Source organism: Mauremys reevesii, linkage group 13 (genome assembly GCF_016161935.1).
Source record: "Mauremys reevesii isolate NIE-2019 linkage group 13, ASM1616193v1, whole genome shotgun sequence".
Taxonomy (NCBI): Eukaryota; Metazoa; Chordata; order Testudines; family Geoemydidae; genus Mauremys; species Mauremys reevesii.
In genome coordinates, this window is record NC_052635.1 from 45867578 (window position 1) to 45885305 (window position 17728).

The 17728-nt window shown below is 45.1% G+C and overlaps 1 protein-coding gene across 7 annotated transcripts in view; it reads right to left on the minus strand.

Moving 5' to 3' along the window:
* RTEL1 (regulator of telomere elongation helicase 1) overlaps nt 1-17728 on the minus strand; it is a 110651-nt gene that overhangs the window by 57686 nt on the left and 35237 nt on the right. For all 7 annotated transcript variants that reach the window (XR_005587562.1, XR_005587563.1, XM_039497228.1 and 4 more), the window contains exons 17-23: nt 15823-15955; nt 14753-14866; nt 9985-10025; nt 8723-8808; nt 4676-4753; nt 2364-2441; nt 1239-1382 (exon numbers count right to left, since the gene is read on the minus strand). Coding sequence is in view for 5 of the 7 variants with exons in the window: in XM_039497228.1 (XP_039353162.1) it covers nt 1239-1382; nt 2364-2441; nt 4676-4753; nt 8723-8808; nt 9985-10025; nt 14753-14866; nt 15823-15955 (674 nt within the window). In the remaining 2 variants the exon portion in view is untranslated. The remainder of the gene's footprint in view (nt 1-1238; nt 1383-2363; nt 2442-4675; nt 4754-8722; nt 8809-9984; nt 10026-14752; nt 14867-15822; nt 15956-17728) is intronic.

The following is a 17728-nucleotide window of genomic DNA, read 5'->3' on the forward strand; positions in this document are numbered from 1 at the left end:
ATCACCAGGCCCAGGGCTCATTTTCCAGTGGCTCTCACTCATTAGTCTCTGAAACCCGAGCACCCCAGCCACATAAAAATTGCCCGGCACCTCAGGGATCGGAATCAACACCAGGACAGGGACCACAGCCTGTCCTGGACATCGTTGAAGCAGCCATGGCGACAGCCGGCCAGACTACCGCTGCCATGACTACGGTCAGCGCAAAGCCCACAGGCACTGACCAGGAGGATGCTAGAGAGCTGGATGGTCAGAAGGACCTGGTACTGCCTCTAGCCTCCTCATCCTCGTCCCCAGACGAGGCAATTGCAGGGACTTCGGCCTTGGGACCTCCCCCAATAGACCACCGTGCACACCAGGACCTCTTGCGCAGAATTGCCCGCAACATGGGATTGCAGGCAGAAGAAGCTTTCGAGCCAAAGGGACCACATGGTCAATATCCTGATGCCAGAGGGTCTCTCCAGGGTAGCTCTGCCCCTGATAAAAACTATACAGAGCAATATCAGAATGCTGTGGCAGACCCTGGCATCGATCCTGCATACGGCCAGGGGTGTGGAGTGCAAATACTTTGTCCCATCCAAGGGATATGAGAACTTGTTCTCACATGTGCAGCCCTCCTCCCTAGTACTGACCATGGTTAACGAGAAGAAGAGGCAGGGCCAACAAGGTCCGACTCCAAAATCCAAGGAGTCTTTTTGCACCTGTCTGTTTGGGGCTCTTCCCCCAGACATGCGTCACGGGAGTCACCTGTTGGCATGGGCTTCCCGCACGTCCCGCAAGGTTTAAACCACGAGTGGGCAAACTTTTTGGCCCAAGGACCACATTGGGGTTCCGAAACTGTATGGCGGGCCTGCCCCAACCCCTATCCACCCCCTCCCACTTCCCGCCCCGTGGCTGCCCCTCTCAGAATCTCCGACCCATCCAACACCCACCCCCCCGATCCTTGCCCTCTGACTCCACCCCTCCTGGGACCCCTCACCCCTGACCAACCCCTCCTGGGCACCAGGTGCACACACATTTGAAGTGAAACAGACATGTGCAATCACTTGAAGAATTTAAAATTTCAGCACAACCCAGCCGGAGGTGGGGTGTAGGAGAGGGGTGTCAAATTTGTATGGTCCAATAGAGCAGTTTTGCTTATTGTGGCCCCACAGAGATGGCAAGAAAATCCATATGCTGGAGAGAGACTATGAGACAATCGACTGGCAAAAAATCATCTGCGAAAAGTTCCCCAATCTTACCTGTGCCCCTGAAACTTGTCTTTTCATTTCATCCAGGAATTGCATCTTTAAAACGACTCTTGGCTCCATGCGAGGGGGAAATGGAAGCCCAGTGATGACAACACCTCGTCCGTTCATGTCTGCAAAGTCCAAGCCTTCGCTGGCCTGAAGATGAACAGTGCTTTCAATCACTAACAGGGAATTAAGTGACATTTCAGAGCAGTTCAGGGGTTGTGGCCTCTCTGCCTTAAATTACACATCCAACAATTGTAGTTTGAGAGTAGTGGAAACAAACAGTTTGAACTGGATTCCTTACTTTCATTGCCAGGGTTTTAATCCCAGTGTTTTCCTACTACCAGGCCTTGACCGAGTAACACATCGGCCAAAGGGTGTAAGGAGAGGTTTCTCTGCTTCTTTCTTATTTCTATGGTTTCTGCGATAGTAAGCATTTCAAAATCTTCCTGATTTCCAGGCTGTGTTGCCAGCACACCCATTACTGATTATACATTTCATGCCTGAACTTTCCATACACCAGAGGATGACCATTAATAACAACATCTATTTACAAAGTGTGCTCCTCTTCTGGGGCACCTCCCTCAACATTCAAAACAAATACAACCATTTCAAGAGGATCAAATCCATTTCTAAAAATAGGGAAGTATGACTATAAAACCACCAAAACTGGCAGAAGGGCTCCAGCGCAGGTACTGGGTTTGAACTAACTTTAGCTCATCTTTTGAAATTGCACAACATTTCAGACAGTTGTTTCTTTATAATGTTAGGCTGACACAAACACTTGTCAAGTCTTGTCTAATACAGTCTCTCTCATACAGTAATACAGCTCTTCTGTGAGCAACCACCAGAAAACGTAGGAAAGTATGAAGCCGGTCCCTTTTGAGATTATGCACGTATCACTAGCAAAGCCATGAATGACAGACCTGTGCACTTAAAATAGAGGTGGAAAAACTATGTATTCTGCATTTGCTCCTTTATTTCACTAGGGCTTTTTTATGCATGTGATTATTGATAGATACACAAACACACACATTTCTCTTTGTTAAAAATAGTATCTGGAAGAGCTACAGTCTTCCAAACTCAATGCAAAAAGCAGCTTGCTCTTAAGAATGACAAACTGTTCTACATTACCTTTCCCCGACATACTGCCAAGAAAGTAGCTCCACTAGACTTGGGACAGACAATCTTATCATAATATGCATCCATGATCTACAAGACAAACAGGTTAGGTATGAGGAAGGGGGAAACCATCTCCTTTAAACACACACAAACAAACTAGTACATCATAAGAAGTTTGACTCATATACTAAGACTCAAGATGTAGTTAACTAGGCTTAGTGTCAGTTTCCTTACTGGAGTATAACTATGGATGTTAGAAATATTTATTTCCAAAACCCCCTTATTTACAAACAATCCCACAGATCTTCTGACAGACATAACATTGTGATGTCACCTATCTCTGAAGGGAAAACAAAGAACTTATCATGCAGTACTCTTACGACTCCACATTGGCAAAAGAGGAAAACAAAAAGCAATTTGATGTTATCATTTACTCTAATCATTGTCAAGGAGAAGAGGCTGGAATTCAGTGGAAGAGAAAAAGGTGGGAAAAGTGTGGGGAATTTCAACAAATTAGGAAAATAGAAGGCTACTCATTTAAAACTTTAATTTTGTTTTCTATAAAGCATTTATGATGCAAGCAGCACATGCCAGAACTGCGTCAATATCTGTAAGTATGAAGAATCGTATTTTAACAATTTCACTAGATACAGAAAAATAAGTCTGTTGCCACCGAGGCCTAAACAACTAAAACTTAGGTTGATTTAGCCACATCACTCAGAGCTGTGAAAAATTTCACACCGTGTGACATAGTGAGGTCAACCTAACCCCCACTGTAAACAAAGCTAGACTGATGCAAGAATTTTTCTTTTGACCTAGCTACCACCTTTCAAGGAGGTGGATTTATGACAGTGATGGAAAAGTGTAACAATAATTTAGTCAGGAACCTCTTTTAACATGTTACAGGCTAATTGCCTCAGAAGAGGTACAAACGCTGCCTAGCAGCTTCCTGGATTACCAACATGTTTTTTCGTCTACATGTTAAGCTGTTGGTATGAAACTTTTGTTATCTTTTTAGCAGAGGAATACTTCTCAAAACCTCTGTAATCTAATCTTGCTTCTAAATCAGGTCACTTCCATCTAATTTTGTAATTGTTTCTTTTCAAGAAACAATTTAAACAGTAAAGAATATTGTACACCATCAGCAAGGATGTGCACGTAACCAGGAAGTTGTCCTCTCTTTCCCCTCTTGACAAATGGCCAGTCCATGGGTGTAACAGCTGTTTTGTTTTCTATAAACCATTTATGATGCAAGAACTGCCAGAACTGCAAGGAAGCCTCCTCTTCTCTTACAACTACTGAATACCAGTATCTCCCACCCAGCAATGCAGTCCCAAGAAACGCTATCTAAACAAAGCTGTGCCAAGGACAGACACACACACAGAGTAGTATTTATACTGAAAAGTGGTAGGAGTTTCTCTTCCCTCTACTAGGGTTCATTGCCTTCTCTGTCTGGCTGCTTCTAAACCATCTCTGCTTTGTATATGTGTGCACACACGCGCCTTGGAAATGCATCAGATTTTTTTTTTTTTTTTTTTTTTAAAGATTCCAGTGGAAGGCTACACTTAAGAGCCCCTTTACACCCAAACCAAATGGCTTCCCATCCCACTGGAAATTACTGGGTTCAATACTGGCGTAGAAGAAAAGAAATATGCCTTAGGTGAGATGTTCCAGTTGAGTTGCTTCTACAAAGGCAGACCCTGATGGTGCCCCTGATTACAATAATTGAGCCCCTGGGCAAAAGCTAGTGTTGCCCAGCATTCTGAATACAAAATACACTTCACGGTTACACAGAAAATTTTCATAATCAAAAACAAACTGCAACAAGTTGGAGGGAAATGACCTGCAGAATATCCAAGAGCTGGATTTCCAATGCTGACTGCTACACTGACAGACTGAGCTAAGCTTTTCTACCCTATCCTTCACCATGGTGTCTAAGCAGATAGCAACTGTGAAGAAACGGGAAAGGGGGTGGGGGTAATAGGCACCTATGTAAGAAAAAGTCCCAAAAACCGGGACGCTCCCTTTAAAAATGGGACATCTGGTCACCCTATGTCTAAACATATGGTACTAATATCCAAAGCGCAGGCAGATTTCAAACCATGACTATATTAGTATTCAGTGCACCTCGTCAGAAGAATGGAGCATGAAGGAAGGCAGAAAGGAGAAGGGAAGAGCTGTATTTCAAGAGCCTTTATAGCTCTCTTTGTTTTAACCCAACAGCATGCAGTTCTGTAGTCACTGCTGCAAACACATCTTCAGAGAAGTATTTAAGCATAAAAAGAAGAACTTATGAAATGAGACAGACAACACAAATGACCAACCTCTGTGAAGGTTCCTTTATTCCTTGGTTCCACAAACATCGGTTTCACCTCTTCTATTCTTTTAGCAAAGTCATGCTCCTATTAAACAGAGAGCAAATAAGTCAGAAGTACATATGGGAAAGGAAGCCACAGGCGGTGGTAACTACATGCTCCCCACCACCTATTTCTCTCTTGCCAGCCAGTTGGAGGCAGGGGCATGTAGCTACCAATGGTAGGGAAATGAGCTGAGTCCAGGCAGCAGTTCCAACACGGGCAGTTTAGACAGAATGGCCAAGACACTTTCTCCATGCTTTGTACACCTTTTCAGAAGCCATGCCAGCAGTGAGGTCACCTCCTTCCTTCCACTTGCAGATCCTTGGCACCCAACATCTGCCTCCTGTATACTTCTCCTGCAATATGTACTGAAAATCTGGTTCCCTGCTCCCCACCACTGCCCAACGCTGGTACCTTAGAAGGGGAGCAACAGTTACCTAGGGAAATGTCCTACCATGGCTTCTGCTGGGGGACACAACTCACATTAGAAAAACATCCCTGACTTCGGCCAGAAAAAAAGACAGGGGATGTGAACAACAGCAACCAAGGAAAAATACAAACTACAATAAATGTATTATAATGAAAAATAAAATAATAATCCAACTGGGAGTTTACTATCAAGGATTTTTTAACTATTTACTATTAACTTTTTTTAAAACAAGCCAGTTAGGAAGTATTACCACCCTTTGGTACATCTGTCTGAGAAAACCACCAAATTGATTGGAATCCAACCAAAACTCAGCTTCAAGTCATCCAGGAGTCATCTCCGTATTACGGAAACCAACGATGAACAAGAGGAAAGCCAGTTAGTGATTTAGTCTAGGAAAAGTACTGCAGAAAGCTAAGGGAATAGGGTGACCAGACAGCAAGTGTGAAAAATCAGGATGGGGGTGGGAGGGTAATAGGAGCCTATATAAGAAAAAGCCCCAAATATTGGGACTGTCCCTATAAAACTGGGACATCTGGTCACCCTATAAGGGAAACTACAGAAGTTGTGCCTCTCCCCTTCTAAGCTTCAGCATGCCTCAAGTGGTCCCTTCTGAAGAAAAGCTGTTTAGCTTTTGGCTCATTTATCAAGAGGATGATGTTCCAAAATGACCAGATACGAAGGGAAGAACACCAGCCTGTATAGTGCTTATTGAAGCAAATGGTGAGATTTTCCAAAATGTCCCAATATTGGTTTAACTCTGTTTCCACTGAAGTCAATGGTAATGAGGTAATTGAGATATATGAATGCTTTAGAAACTTCACCTTAATCAATAAAGCAAATAAAGAGTGTACTTGACACAAGACAAGCATGAGGACTGTGTAAAGCAGCAGCATCTGCTCTCAGGCAAGGGCTTATAAGGAGATATGGGTCTGCTGCCAGTCCAGTTCCTTCTCAACTACGAAGCCTGGAAGACTTCATAGTAGAGGAGAAGGAAGTTAGTAGGTGGAGTACCCATAAGGAGAAAACAACTCAAAGACTTCAAGTTATTTTACAAGTAAATAACCTCTCCTCCTTCTTCGACTCACAAGCAGTATCTTAACATGGAGGCAAATCCAAGGCAGTTTAGGGGACTGCGTCACCAAAGGTAGCATCAGCCATGGATGCAGATATCATAGCATAATGTCTGGTGAATGTGTGAACTGAGGACCAGGTTGCAGCCCTGCAGAATTATGTTATAGGGACATCCTTCAGAAAGACTACTGAAGTGTTCCAAGACCTGCTGGAGCGGGTTGTCACTCTATGAAGGGAATATATCCCAGCAGCTTCATAGCAGGTCAAGATACAACCTGAAACCCACTTCAAACAGTCTGCTCCTTCCTTCTTTTGACACAGAAGTCAAGAGTCTGGCAGAGGCCCTAAAGGTTTTGGTCCTGTCAAGGTAGAAGGTGAGGGCCCTCCTGACATCTAGTGTGAGGAGACTAACTTCCTCTCCTGAGGTCTGAGACTTCCGAAAAAATACCAATAAACAAATCTCTTGGTTGATATGAAATTCTAACAAGACTTTAGGTAAGAATCGAGGATGGGGGCACAGCATCATTCTGTCACAGTAGAAGGCAGCATATGGTGGGTCTGCCATGAGCACCCCGAGTTCCCCCATTCTTCTGGCCAAGTGGGGAGGAGTAGCTCAGTGGTTTGAGCACTGGCCTGTTAAACCCAAGGTTGTGAGTTCAATCCTTGAGGGGGCCACTTAGGGATCTGGGGCAAAATCAGTACTTGGTCCTGTTAGTAAAGGCAGGGGGCTGGACTCAATGACCTTTTGGGGTCCCTTCCAGTTCTATAAGATAGGTATATCTCCATATATTATTTTATTATAAGGTGAAAGCTATCAGAAAGGAAATTTCGAGGGAGAAGTGGAAAAGAAGACAGGTAGTCATGGGCTCAAATGTTCCACTTTTGCAGGTAAGTCTTATGAATAGTAGGTTAAGACTAAGGCAGCCTAGTTCCTACCTGTTCTGACACCGCGCTGCGCCCGGGAAGCGGCCAGCAGCAGGTCCATCTCCTAGGCGGGGAGGCCATGGGGCTCCACATGCTGCCCTCACTCCGAGCACTGGCTCTGCACTCCCATTGGCTGGAAGCCAGCCAGTGGGAGCTGGGGGGGTTGGTGGGGGTGTCAGTGCCTGTGGGTGAGAGCTGCACGGAGCCGCTTGTGCGCCTACACCTAGGAGCCAGATCTGCTGCTGGCCGCTTCCAGGACGCAGCACGGTCCACGGTGCCAGGACAGGCAGGAAGCCTGCCTTAGCACCCCTCTGCATCGCTGACCGGGGGCCACCTAAGGTAAGCCTGCGCCCCAACCCTGCGCCCCAAACCCAGAGCCCTTTCCTGCACCCCAAACCCCACATCCCCAGCCAAGAGCCTGCACCCCCAGCCAGAGCCCTGACCCCCTCCGACACCCCAACCCCCTGCCCCAGCCGAAACCCGGAGCCGTTTCCTGAGCCCCACACACACACTTCATCCATGGCCCCACCCCAGAGCCTGCACCCCCAGCCAGAGCCTTGACCCCCTCCGACACCCCAACCCCCTGCCCCAGCCCTGAGCCACCGCCAAAACCCGGAGCCGCTTCCTGAGCCCCACACACTTCATCCACGGCCCCACCCTAGAGCCTGCACCCCGAGCCAGAGCCTTGACCCCCACACACACCCCAACCTTCTGCCCCAGCCCATAACCCCTCCCACACCCCAAACCCCTCATCCCCAGCTGCGTTGGGTCGTGGGCATTAACAATTTTCTTCAACTGGGTCACCAGAAAAAAAGTTTGAAAACCACTGGGCTAGAGCATGGCTAGCATGCACAGAATCTTTGGGAATTTAGCTGCTAAAATCTATGTCTCTACTGAGCACGCACAAACAGAGATTTTGCAAAGGCTAATAACTTGGTCAAATTTGTGTGGCTTTTCAGAGACACCAAAAGTAAATCCCTGACGCAAAGGCCACCCCAAATTTCAAGTCCCTCTTCCAAAGCCTGGGGGCAAGAGAACATTTCCAAAAAAATAAAAAAATAAAAAAAATAAAAGCTCAGCAGAATTTTTTAACATGGGCAAAACAAAATATTCCGCCTGAGGCAGATATCGGTCATGAAAAATTTCAGCTGAAATGGTTAAAGTTTGGCAAAATTACTGAAACTGAAAACAGGGTCTTATAACAGGATGTGTTGGGTAACTTTAAGAGCAGGTGGTGCTAACAGTCCCACCTCAAATATATATTAATTTGTAGAAATGTGCCTAATTAACCAAGCTTCTTTTATCTCTTGCTCTGCTTGTTCCCCAGTTCCCTCATTGTTCAGCATTTGTTGTGTTATGACTTTAAGCTTTTTTTAAGCTAGGGCTTATTTGCCTAGAGAGTGATGTTCACCACCTTATGTACCAATATAGACAATAAATGTAAATGAACAGAGAGATGCATAAAATAAGTATTTGGGCAAGTCAGTGCTAGACTGCAGTACTGGGAACTCCAATATAAGCACCTGTGTGTGAAAGTTTGGTCCAAAGTGTGTAACTACAATTCATACACAAAGAAAGGACCAACATACTCTCCAATATTCCAGGCTTTTATCCATGACCGGATACGAAGGGAAGAACACCAGCAGCCCATGTGGTATAATTCGCACAAGATTACCTGCAACAAGAAAGATGGTGCATAACATCACCATTCAGAACACTTCCATTCTGAGGCGTTGGTAGGGGATTAGCCTACTTTTCTCAGGGCATGTACTGGTCTCCTTACAATTCCTCTTCATCTTCTTGATGGAAAGGGTGGGAAAGACAAGCGAGTGTTGGAAGAGGACTATATCATCACCACTATTCTAGCCTGGTTAGCATTCCATTGAACAATACTGACACAACATAGCCACATACCACATTCGTATGCTAGAAGCAAGAGATGGAAAATACCTAATAAGTTGTCTTGTCCATCTCCATGCCAGGGTTGAATTGTTTCCTACGAGAAGGTGTGAGTATCAGAGGGAAAATTATTTTTTGTAGTGACTCGGCCATTTCCAGTCTTTATTCAGGCCTACTTTGATGGTGTCAAGTTTGCAAATTAATTCCAGTTCTGCAGTTTCTCACTGAAGTCTATTTTTGAAGTTTTTTTGTCGAAGAATGACTACTTTTAAGTCGGTTGTTGAGTGTCCAAGGAGACTGAAGTGCTCTCCTACTGGTTTTTGAATGTTACAATTCTTGATGTCTGATTTGTGTCCATTTATTCTTTTGCATAGAGACTGTCCGGTGTGGCCAATGTGCATGGCAGAGGGGCATTGCTGGCACATGATATCACATTGGCAGATGTGCAGGTGAACGAGCCCTTGAGGTGTGGCTGATGTGGTTGGGTCCTATGATGTCCACAAGCCTTTTTGTCAACTGCTGGGAAGGGGCCACATCCATTTTGATTGAATTGGCCTTGTAAGCACTACAAAAAGTAATTTTCCCTCTGTTAATATTCACCCCTTTTGTCAACTGTTGGGAATGGGCTACATCCACCCTAATCGAATTGGCCACTTGGTAAGGCAACTCCCATCTTTTCATGTGCTGTATATTTATACCTGCTTACGATATTTTCCACTCCATGCATCTGATGAAGTGGGTTATATCCCACAAAAGCTTATGCCCAAATAAATTTGTTAGTCTCTAAGGTGCCACAAGGAGTCCTCGTTGTTTTTACTGATACAGACTAACAAGGCTACCCTTCTGAAACTTGCTTATATTTGTTTAGAAGTCATTTCCCCCATTCCCTGCTCATTTATCAATAACCCAGAGCAGAAGCTTGTTGCCTGAATCTGATTATAACTTCACTTACCTATTGTTTTCCCCAGAGAAGACAGACATTCCACAGAAAACCTACAAAGACAACATTACCAATCAGCATCACCATCACATTTCCTTTTATTAACTCACTCTTGTTTGGAATAATGTTGCACTGCTAAACCAGCATCCTTTCTCCTTTCTCCTGTGCCTTCACTCCCCTCCTCATGGACAAACCTCAAAGTCATAGGCATTTCAAGCATTACCGCTAGCAATCATGATGTCGAAGTTTTCTTCACTTATTTCCTCCCACCTTGCTTTGCAGGATGACCCCACAGTCCTCTAGGAAAGAAAGACGGAAGAGGCTCTACCTCCAGATGCTTCCATAACACTATGATCTGCCAGTGTGGATCACTACTAGTGCAATACATTACTTATTGCTCCACAAGAGCCAATCACCTACATAGAAACAGAGGAAGATCCTCCTACAACTAGCTTTTGTACATTGCATGTCAGTAGCATCCAATGTCCCAAACAAGGAGGAATAGTCAAGATGGCAACAAGCAGGCAATCTCTATCAACAGCAAAATTAACAATTTTGAGATGTTAGCAGTGAAGAAAATCAAGGTCCTAACATATCAGCCTTCAATCAGTGGAAGTACAGATTACCACACACAATAAGGCTCATTATTAACAGTAATAAATTAAGGAACAGAATCCTGTCAGAGAGTGGTCTATGGAAGCTGCCAACATTGTGATGATTAAAACAACTGATGATGAACTAGGTGTGGTGATGCCATGGGAAAAAAAGGAGATGGGTTTGGTTGCTGTATTACTAGTGACAGCCAAATTAGTCACTGTCCCTAAGCACTTTTCTTTGGCTCAGCACTGCTTGTACAGTAGCACACTATCTGTGCTGGTTTCTATGGAAATTCCCCACATTTGGTCTTTATTTTAATCTCCTTGTTTCCTTCTCTTTAGTTCCAGACAGTTTTGCATGCTGTTTTCTTATTAAGCCTGTGGGGGATGAGGGGGAGTAAAGAAGGGTTACTCACTTCTCGTAACTGTTGTTCTTCAAGATGTGTTTGTTGTTCATGTCCATTCCAATCAGGTGTGTGCACGTGCACGATAGCTGGAAGATTTTTCCCTTAGCGGCATCCGGGGGGCTGGCCTGGGCACCCCCTGGAGTCGCGCCTTCGTGGTGCTCAATCTAGAGCCCTGCCGACGCACCACCCCTTCAGCTCCTTCTTACTGGCTACACCAACAGAGGGGTAGGAGGGTGGGTATTGGAATGGACATGAACAACACATCTCAAAGAACAACAGTTACGAGAAGTGAGTGCTCATACATGTCCATTCCAATCAGATGACTCCCAAGCCAAGTTCAGGAGATGGGGTCGGAGCTGTCCACTGATTGGAGTACTGCTCTTCCGAAGGCCACATCATCTCCGGCCTGCTGGGTAATCGCATAATGCGCGGCAAAAGGGTTGTCAGAGAAAAACAGCATTTTTACTTTTTGGCTGGGTGCAGCAAAGTTAGATACTTTATTATTTTTAGCAATTCCATGGAGGGAGAGAGCTAAACAGGTTGGGTTTTTTTTAGACAAACAATTACAGCAAGCATTTATACCATTTGTTACAAACAATAATGTGCAACAGCTGCATTTTGTTTATACATAGGTCATTCTGATTTTTTTTTTTAAACCAATTTAACTATAGTCTACATTTCATACTTATTTGACTTAAGGTTGCAACAACTTTTTACACAGTTTTTTCCCCCCACTCATCTCTCACAATTCTCGCTTCTACAAATTTTGCGTTATTAGGGTTACAGCTTAGCCTGACAATTGCTTACAGAGGGGACTGTTTGCATTGAAATTTCCTTTAAACTCCTGTCAGTTCTTTTTCTACTTTCACAGGGTGTATGGAGGATCACATTGCAGCTCTGCAGATTTCCTTGGTGGGAACCTGAGCCAGGAACACCGTAGATGAAGCCAGTGCCCTGGTAGAGTGCGCCGTGATCGGAGGTGTGGGAACAGGTCGATCCATGACAAGATGCATTGGGATGAAACCGGCTGACCTTTCATCCTGTCTGCCACTGCTACAAACAACTGGACTGACTTTCTGAATGGTTTCGTTTTCTCAATGTAAAAGGCCAGCGCCCTGCGGACATCCAGAGAGTGGAGTCTCTGCTCCCTGCCACTGGAATGAGGTTTAGGGTAGAAAATGGGATGGAAGATGTCCTGGTTGATGTGAAACAGAGACAATCTTCAGGAAGAAAGCAGGGTGAGGCCAGAGCTGAACCTTGTCCTTATAGGACATGGTGTAGGGAGCCTCTGATGTCCAGGCCCTGAGCATGGACACCCTCCTGGTCGAGGTTATTGCTACCAGGAACGTGACCTTGTAAGAGAGATAGAGCAGGGAACAGGTTGCTAAAGGCTCAAAATGGGGCCCCATGAGCATAGAAAGAACCAAGTTGAGGTCCCAGGCAGGAACTGGTTGACGGACGCGAGGGTATAATCTATCGAACCCCTTTAGGAATCAGCTGACCATGAGGTTAGCAAATAGTGAGCAGCCCTGCTCGCCTGGGTGGAAGGCCAAGATGGCGGCTAAGTGCACCCATATAGAAGACAACGAGACCCTCCTGCTTCAGATGGAGGAGGTCGTCCAGAATGTGTGGCACTGAAGCCAGCATCGAGGGTGACTGGCACTGCACCGACCAGACTTAAAATCTCTTCCACTTGGAAAGGTACGTGGCTCTCGTAGAGGGCTTCCTACTTCCAAGGAGGACCTGTCTAACCTGGTCTGAACAGGAAAGCTCTAACAAATTTAACTATGGAGCTTCCACGCCATAAGATGGAGCGACTGGAGGTTTGGGTGTTGGAGACGTCCATGAACTTGTGTGAGAAGGTCTGGGAAAAGCAGCAAGGTAATCGGGGCTCCCACAGACATGTCTAGGAGGGATATGTAGCAGTGCTGATGGGGCCAGTATGACGCAAACTTGATCTCTGTGGATCTTGAGCAGCACCTTGTGAATGAGCGGTATCGGTGGTAAGGTGGACAGGAGAGAACCTCCCCAATGGAGGAGGAAAGCATCCACGTTGGAGCCTGGGCTGTGATTCTGGAAGGAGCAGACCTGCTGGCGCTTCCTGTTGCATCACATGGCAAAAAGGTCTATCAGCAGAAACCCCCACCTCTGGAAGATTGAAATTGTGACGTCCGGGCGCAGGGACCACTCATGGCTGTGGAAGGAACTGCTGAGGTGGTCCGCCAGCTCATTCTGAACCCCGGGGAGGTATGAGGCAGGTGAATTGAATGTTCTGTACAGAAGTCCCACAGCATGAGGGCTTCTTGGCACAGGGGAGAGGCACATGCACCTCCCACCACCCCCCGTTTGTTGATACAGAACATTGCTGTTGTATTGTCCGTCATGACTGATACACATTGCCCGGTTAGGTAAGGACAGAATGTCTCACATGCTAGGTGCACCGCTCTCAGTCCTCTGACACTGATGTGGAGACACAGATCTGCTTGCGACCAGAGGCCTTGAGTTCTGCGGTCTCCCAGATGAGCTCCCCAGCCCAAGTCTGATACGTCCATCACCAACGACAGAGATAGCTGTGGGGCAGCAAAGGGAACCCCTGAGTACACCTGCTGAGCGTCAATCCACCACTGGAGGGAGTCGAGGACCGGACGAAGCAGGGTCACGATTCTGTCCAAGCTGTCCCGGGTTGGGCGATACACTGACGTGAGCCACGACTAGAGAGATCGAAGCCTGAGTCTGGTGTGCTGCACCAGGTAGGTAAAAGCTGCCATGTGCCTGAGAAGTTTCAGGCAGTTTCTCACTGTAGTGGTGGGGAACTGCATGATGCCTCGTATTAAGTCATTGAGGGCCTGAAACCTCACCTGTGGCAGGTATGCTCTGACTTGGGTCAAGTCCAGTACTGCCCCTATGAACTCTATCCTCTGGACAGGAGAGTCGATTTTACTTCATTTAGGAGTAGACCCAGGCTCTCGAAGGTGGCTCTGATAAATGTGACCTGAGATTCCACTTGGTCCTGAAGCGGCCTTTGATCAGCCAGTCGTCTAAGTACAGGAACACCTGTACCTGGTGCCTCCACAAGAACGCGGCGACGACTGCCATGCATTTGGTGAATACTCAAGGTGCTGCCCCGGCTAAACCCAAACAAAAGCAGTCTTAACCAGGGGAATGTAGATATAAAGTTGAACTTAAAATGGATGAAAAAGTATCAGGATATAATTGCTTTGAATATTTTGGAAAGGTAATTAAAATAGGAAAATATGTATGATATGCAGAAAAACTTCCCCTCACCCCAGAAACTTTAAAGACCCATTCACAGAGGTGAATATGATGGTGCCAAAACTGTGCCACTCTGTTAGGTAATAACTTTCTTGTAAAGAATTGATAAATACATAAAGCACTCAAAGCATGAAACTACTTCTTAAAGTTCTACAAACAGGTTTTTAAGAAAAAAATGACATTACAGAATAGAAACAGAACAAAAGGGGGAACCTTAATTTCAGGTCTTCAGTTTTCTAGGCAACACTTACGTTTCTTTTTTTCCTCAGCATAGAAATTCTCTGCTTTTTTCCAGATTGGCTAAGCACAAACCGAAATGTAGAAGCAGCATAACATTTCTCTATAACCTCACCTTCTGCTGCTTCCTGTTACTAATTAGAAGCCTGTTTATCTAAGAAGTGAACTCTGCAGATCACTTTTTCCCCACAAGCACTCTCCTTTAAACAGAACTCAGACACTGATACCCAAGACTTCACAGCAGTATTTAAACAAAGAGCTGATTACCTTTTTTCATAGGTAGAGCTGAGCAGACCTCCATCTGGTCCCTTGGGAATTATCCCCACCCAGATCTGGTGTTTATCAATAACATGTGGATTTTCCAAGCAAACGGGGAAAGGACTGAGGAAACAGGAGAGAGATGATCTCTAATGTAAGAACATAAGAACGGCCATACTGGGTCAGACCAAAGGTCCATCTAGCCCAGTCTTCCAACAGTGCCCAATGCCAGGTGCCCCAGAGGGAATGAACAAAATAAGTAATCAAGTGATCTGGCTAATACCCATTGATAGACCTATCCTCCAGGAATTTATCTAGTTCTTTTTTGAACCCTGTTACAGTCTTGGCCTTCACAACATCCTCTGGCAAAGAGTTCCACAGGTTGGCTATGTGTTGTGTGAAAAAAATACTTCCTTTTTTTTGTTTTAAACCTGCTGCCTTTTAATTTCACTTGGTGACCTCCAGTTCTTGTATTATGAGAAGTAAATAACACTTCCTTATTTACTTCACACCAGTCATGATTTTATAGACGTCTATCATATTCCCCCTTAGTCATCTCTTTTCCAAGCCAAAAAGTCCCAGTCTTATTACTCTCTCCTCATACAGAATCGGTTCCATACCCCTACTAATTTTTGTGGCCCTTTTCTGAACCTTTTCCAATTCCAATACATCTTTTTTGAGATGGGGTGACCACATCTGCACGCACCAGGGATTTATATAGAGGCAATATATCTTCGGTCTTACTATCTATCCCTTTCTTAATGATTCCCAACATTCTGTTCCCTTTGACTGCTGCTGCACATTGAGTGGATGTTTTTAGAGAACTATCCACAATGACTCCAAGATCTCTTTCTTGAGTGGTAACAGTTCATTTAGACCCATCATTTTATAAGTATAGTTGGGATTATGTTTTACCAATGTGGATTACTTTGTATCCTCTTCATGCCAGTTCTAAGCCGTTATTTCATTTCCAACCCCAAGCATTCAAAAATCATGAGATAAGGCCCATGAGATTGGCTTACAAACAGTAAATAATGCCATCTAATGACTTTATTTGCACAGAAAAAAAATGAACTTACATCTGCATTTCCATGGTGAAGGAGGAGAGTGGGGAGAGGGTCCCACTAGTCAGAATGATTGTCCGGACTCCCTGACGGACCAGCTCATGCATGCTGTACCCGGGGCTGAAACACCAGTAGCTCAAGACCTTTCCTGTATCAAATAGAAAATAAAACACTAAGAACTGAGGTCTGTTTATACAGTGGAGACCATATGTCTGAGTTGCTCGTGGTGTAAACCAGAGTTTGAGGTTCTATAACTGGAGATGGGCACAAACCACAAAGCAAGAACCTAGTGCTAAGCTTTCATACCTGTTTAGGGGTGTCTGGACCTGGGGTTTGTGGCTTCAGCTTGTCTCTGAACTTAAGTCTGACAATTCAAAGCAAGGTTGAAAGGTCAACACCGACCCAAATTTCAGTAGTTTTTAATTTCAACAAGAGACTGTTCTCATCTTCAAACACACAGTCTACTAAGGACGATTGTGCCAGCCAGAGTAACCAAGGTTGATGGTGTCGCACCGGGCACCATGTATAGAGAAGTTCCCAGAACTGGTTCAATCCTATGAATCCACGAATCTCTGGGGCATCCCCACAGGCGGCATCAGGTAGGGTCAAGATGTGCACCCCTTCATCATATGTTGATGGAGAGTGAGAGCACAGTGTGCAGCGGTGTTTTTATCCATCCTGGCAACATGGTCGAAAAGCATGTAACATTACTTTTGAATAATGAACACCACTTTTGAATATAAGGAGTGACTGAAGGAAGGCCTGAGCCTGTGGAGGAGCCCAAATACATCACCCATTACACATCCCTTACACGAGGCTCTCCTGGTCCAAAGACAGCAATTGTTACTTCTGTAGGGGAACTAACTGAAAGCTTCTTCCAACCCTGATCAAGCTGTGCTTCTCAAGTGAGTCACTAAGTACGCATCATTAGAGGCGGGAAAATTATTTTAAACCAATGTTTTATTCTCCACACTCCATCCCGCACACAGCCCTTTGGGCAAACACACCCAGGAGATACTGAAACCTTGGAGATTTATATTCAGAGACTATGAGCAAACCTCTTCACTACACACCAAAACTGGTGCAAATTAGCGTGGTGGAGGCAGTCTCTAATTGGACCTGTATGTGGATAGGTCTGAGAGAGTGCCCACACAAGGTGAGTAGACACACTCAAGCAAGGAGCACAGGTAATCCCAGGTGAGGAGGATGTTGAGGGTGAGTGTGGGAGGCTGAGAGAGAGGAAACACCCCCCTCCAACTCATAAACCCACCCCTGAAACATCCTCCCTCTCTGAACATGCAGGGGGCTTTCAGAGTGTCAATTCCATGGATTCTGGAGGAGACAGGATTGGACCACAACAGCTACAGCATGTGGTTCCTCCACTGGTTGTGACTTTTTGAGCATATGAGTAGCCCAAAGCGAGAATTTAGCCCAAGGTGCTGAACTCTTCTTAGTGAGCTGAGCCAAGACAGATCCCCATAAAATCCACTGGAAAGCAGCACTTTTCAGGCATCTGACAGCATTCCTACAGACTATCCTAACAGAAGCATTACAGCACCTATGTGAGGAAATATTTGCTTTTGGCTATTTTTGTCATCTGTAGGATTTGTATATGTTGTAAGTCTACTAACTAGCTTGTCATGAAGAAATTTTTTTTGTTTTGGAGAAGAGGTAAAGAAAATATTTTGTCCCTTGTAAACTGTGGAAGATTTTAATGACAATTTTGCAAGGCTGATGTATACAAAACACCCAAACAACATAAAAAACCAAAACAAACTGTGCTGTTTGCTCCGCTTCCCCATTCCCCACCCCCGATAATGAAATTTGTCCAGGAGAATTCCTGTAATAGAAAACTAAGATTACACAATATCCGAAGAAAACAAAACGTGCAAGTTATCAGAGAACTACGCTTACATTTAAA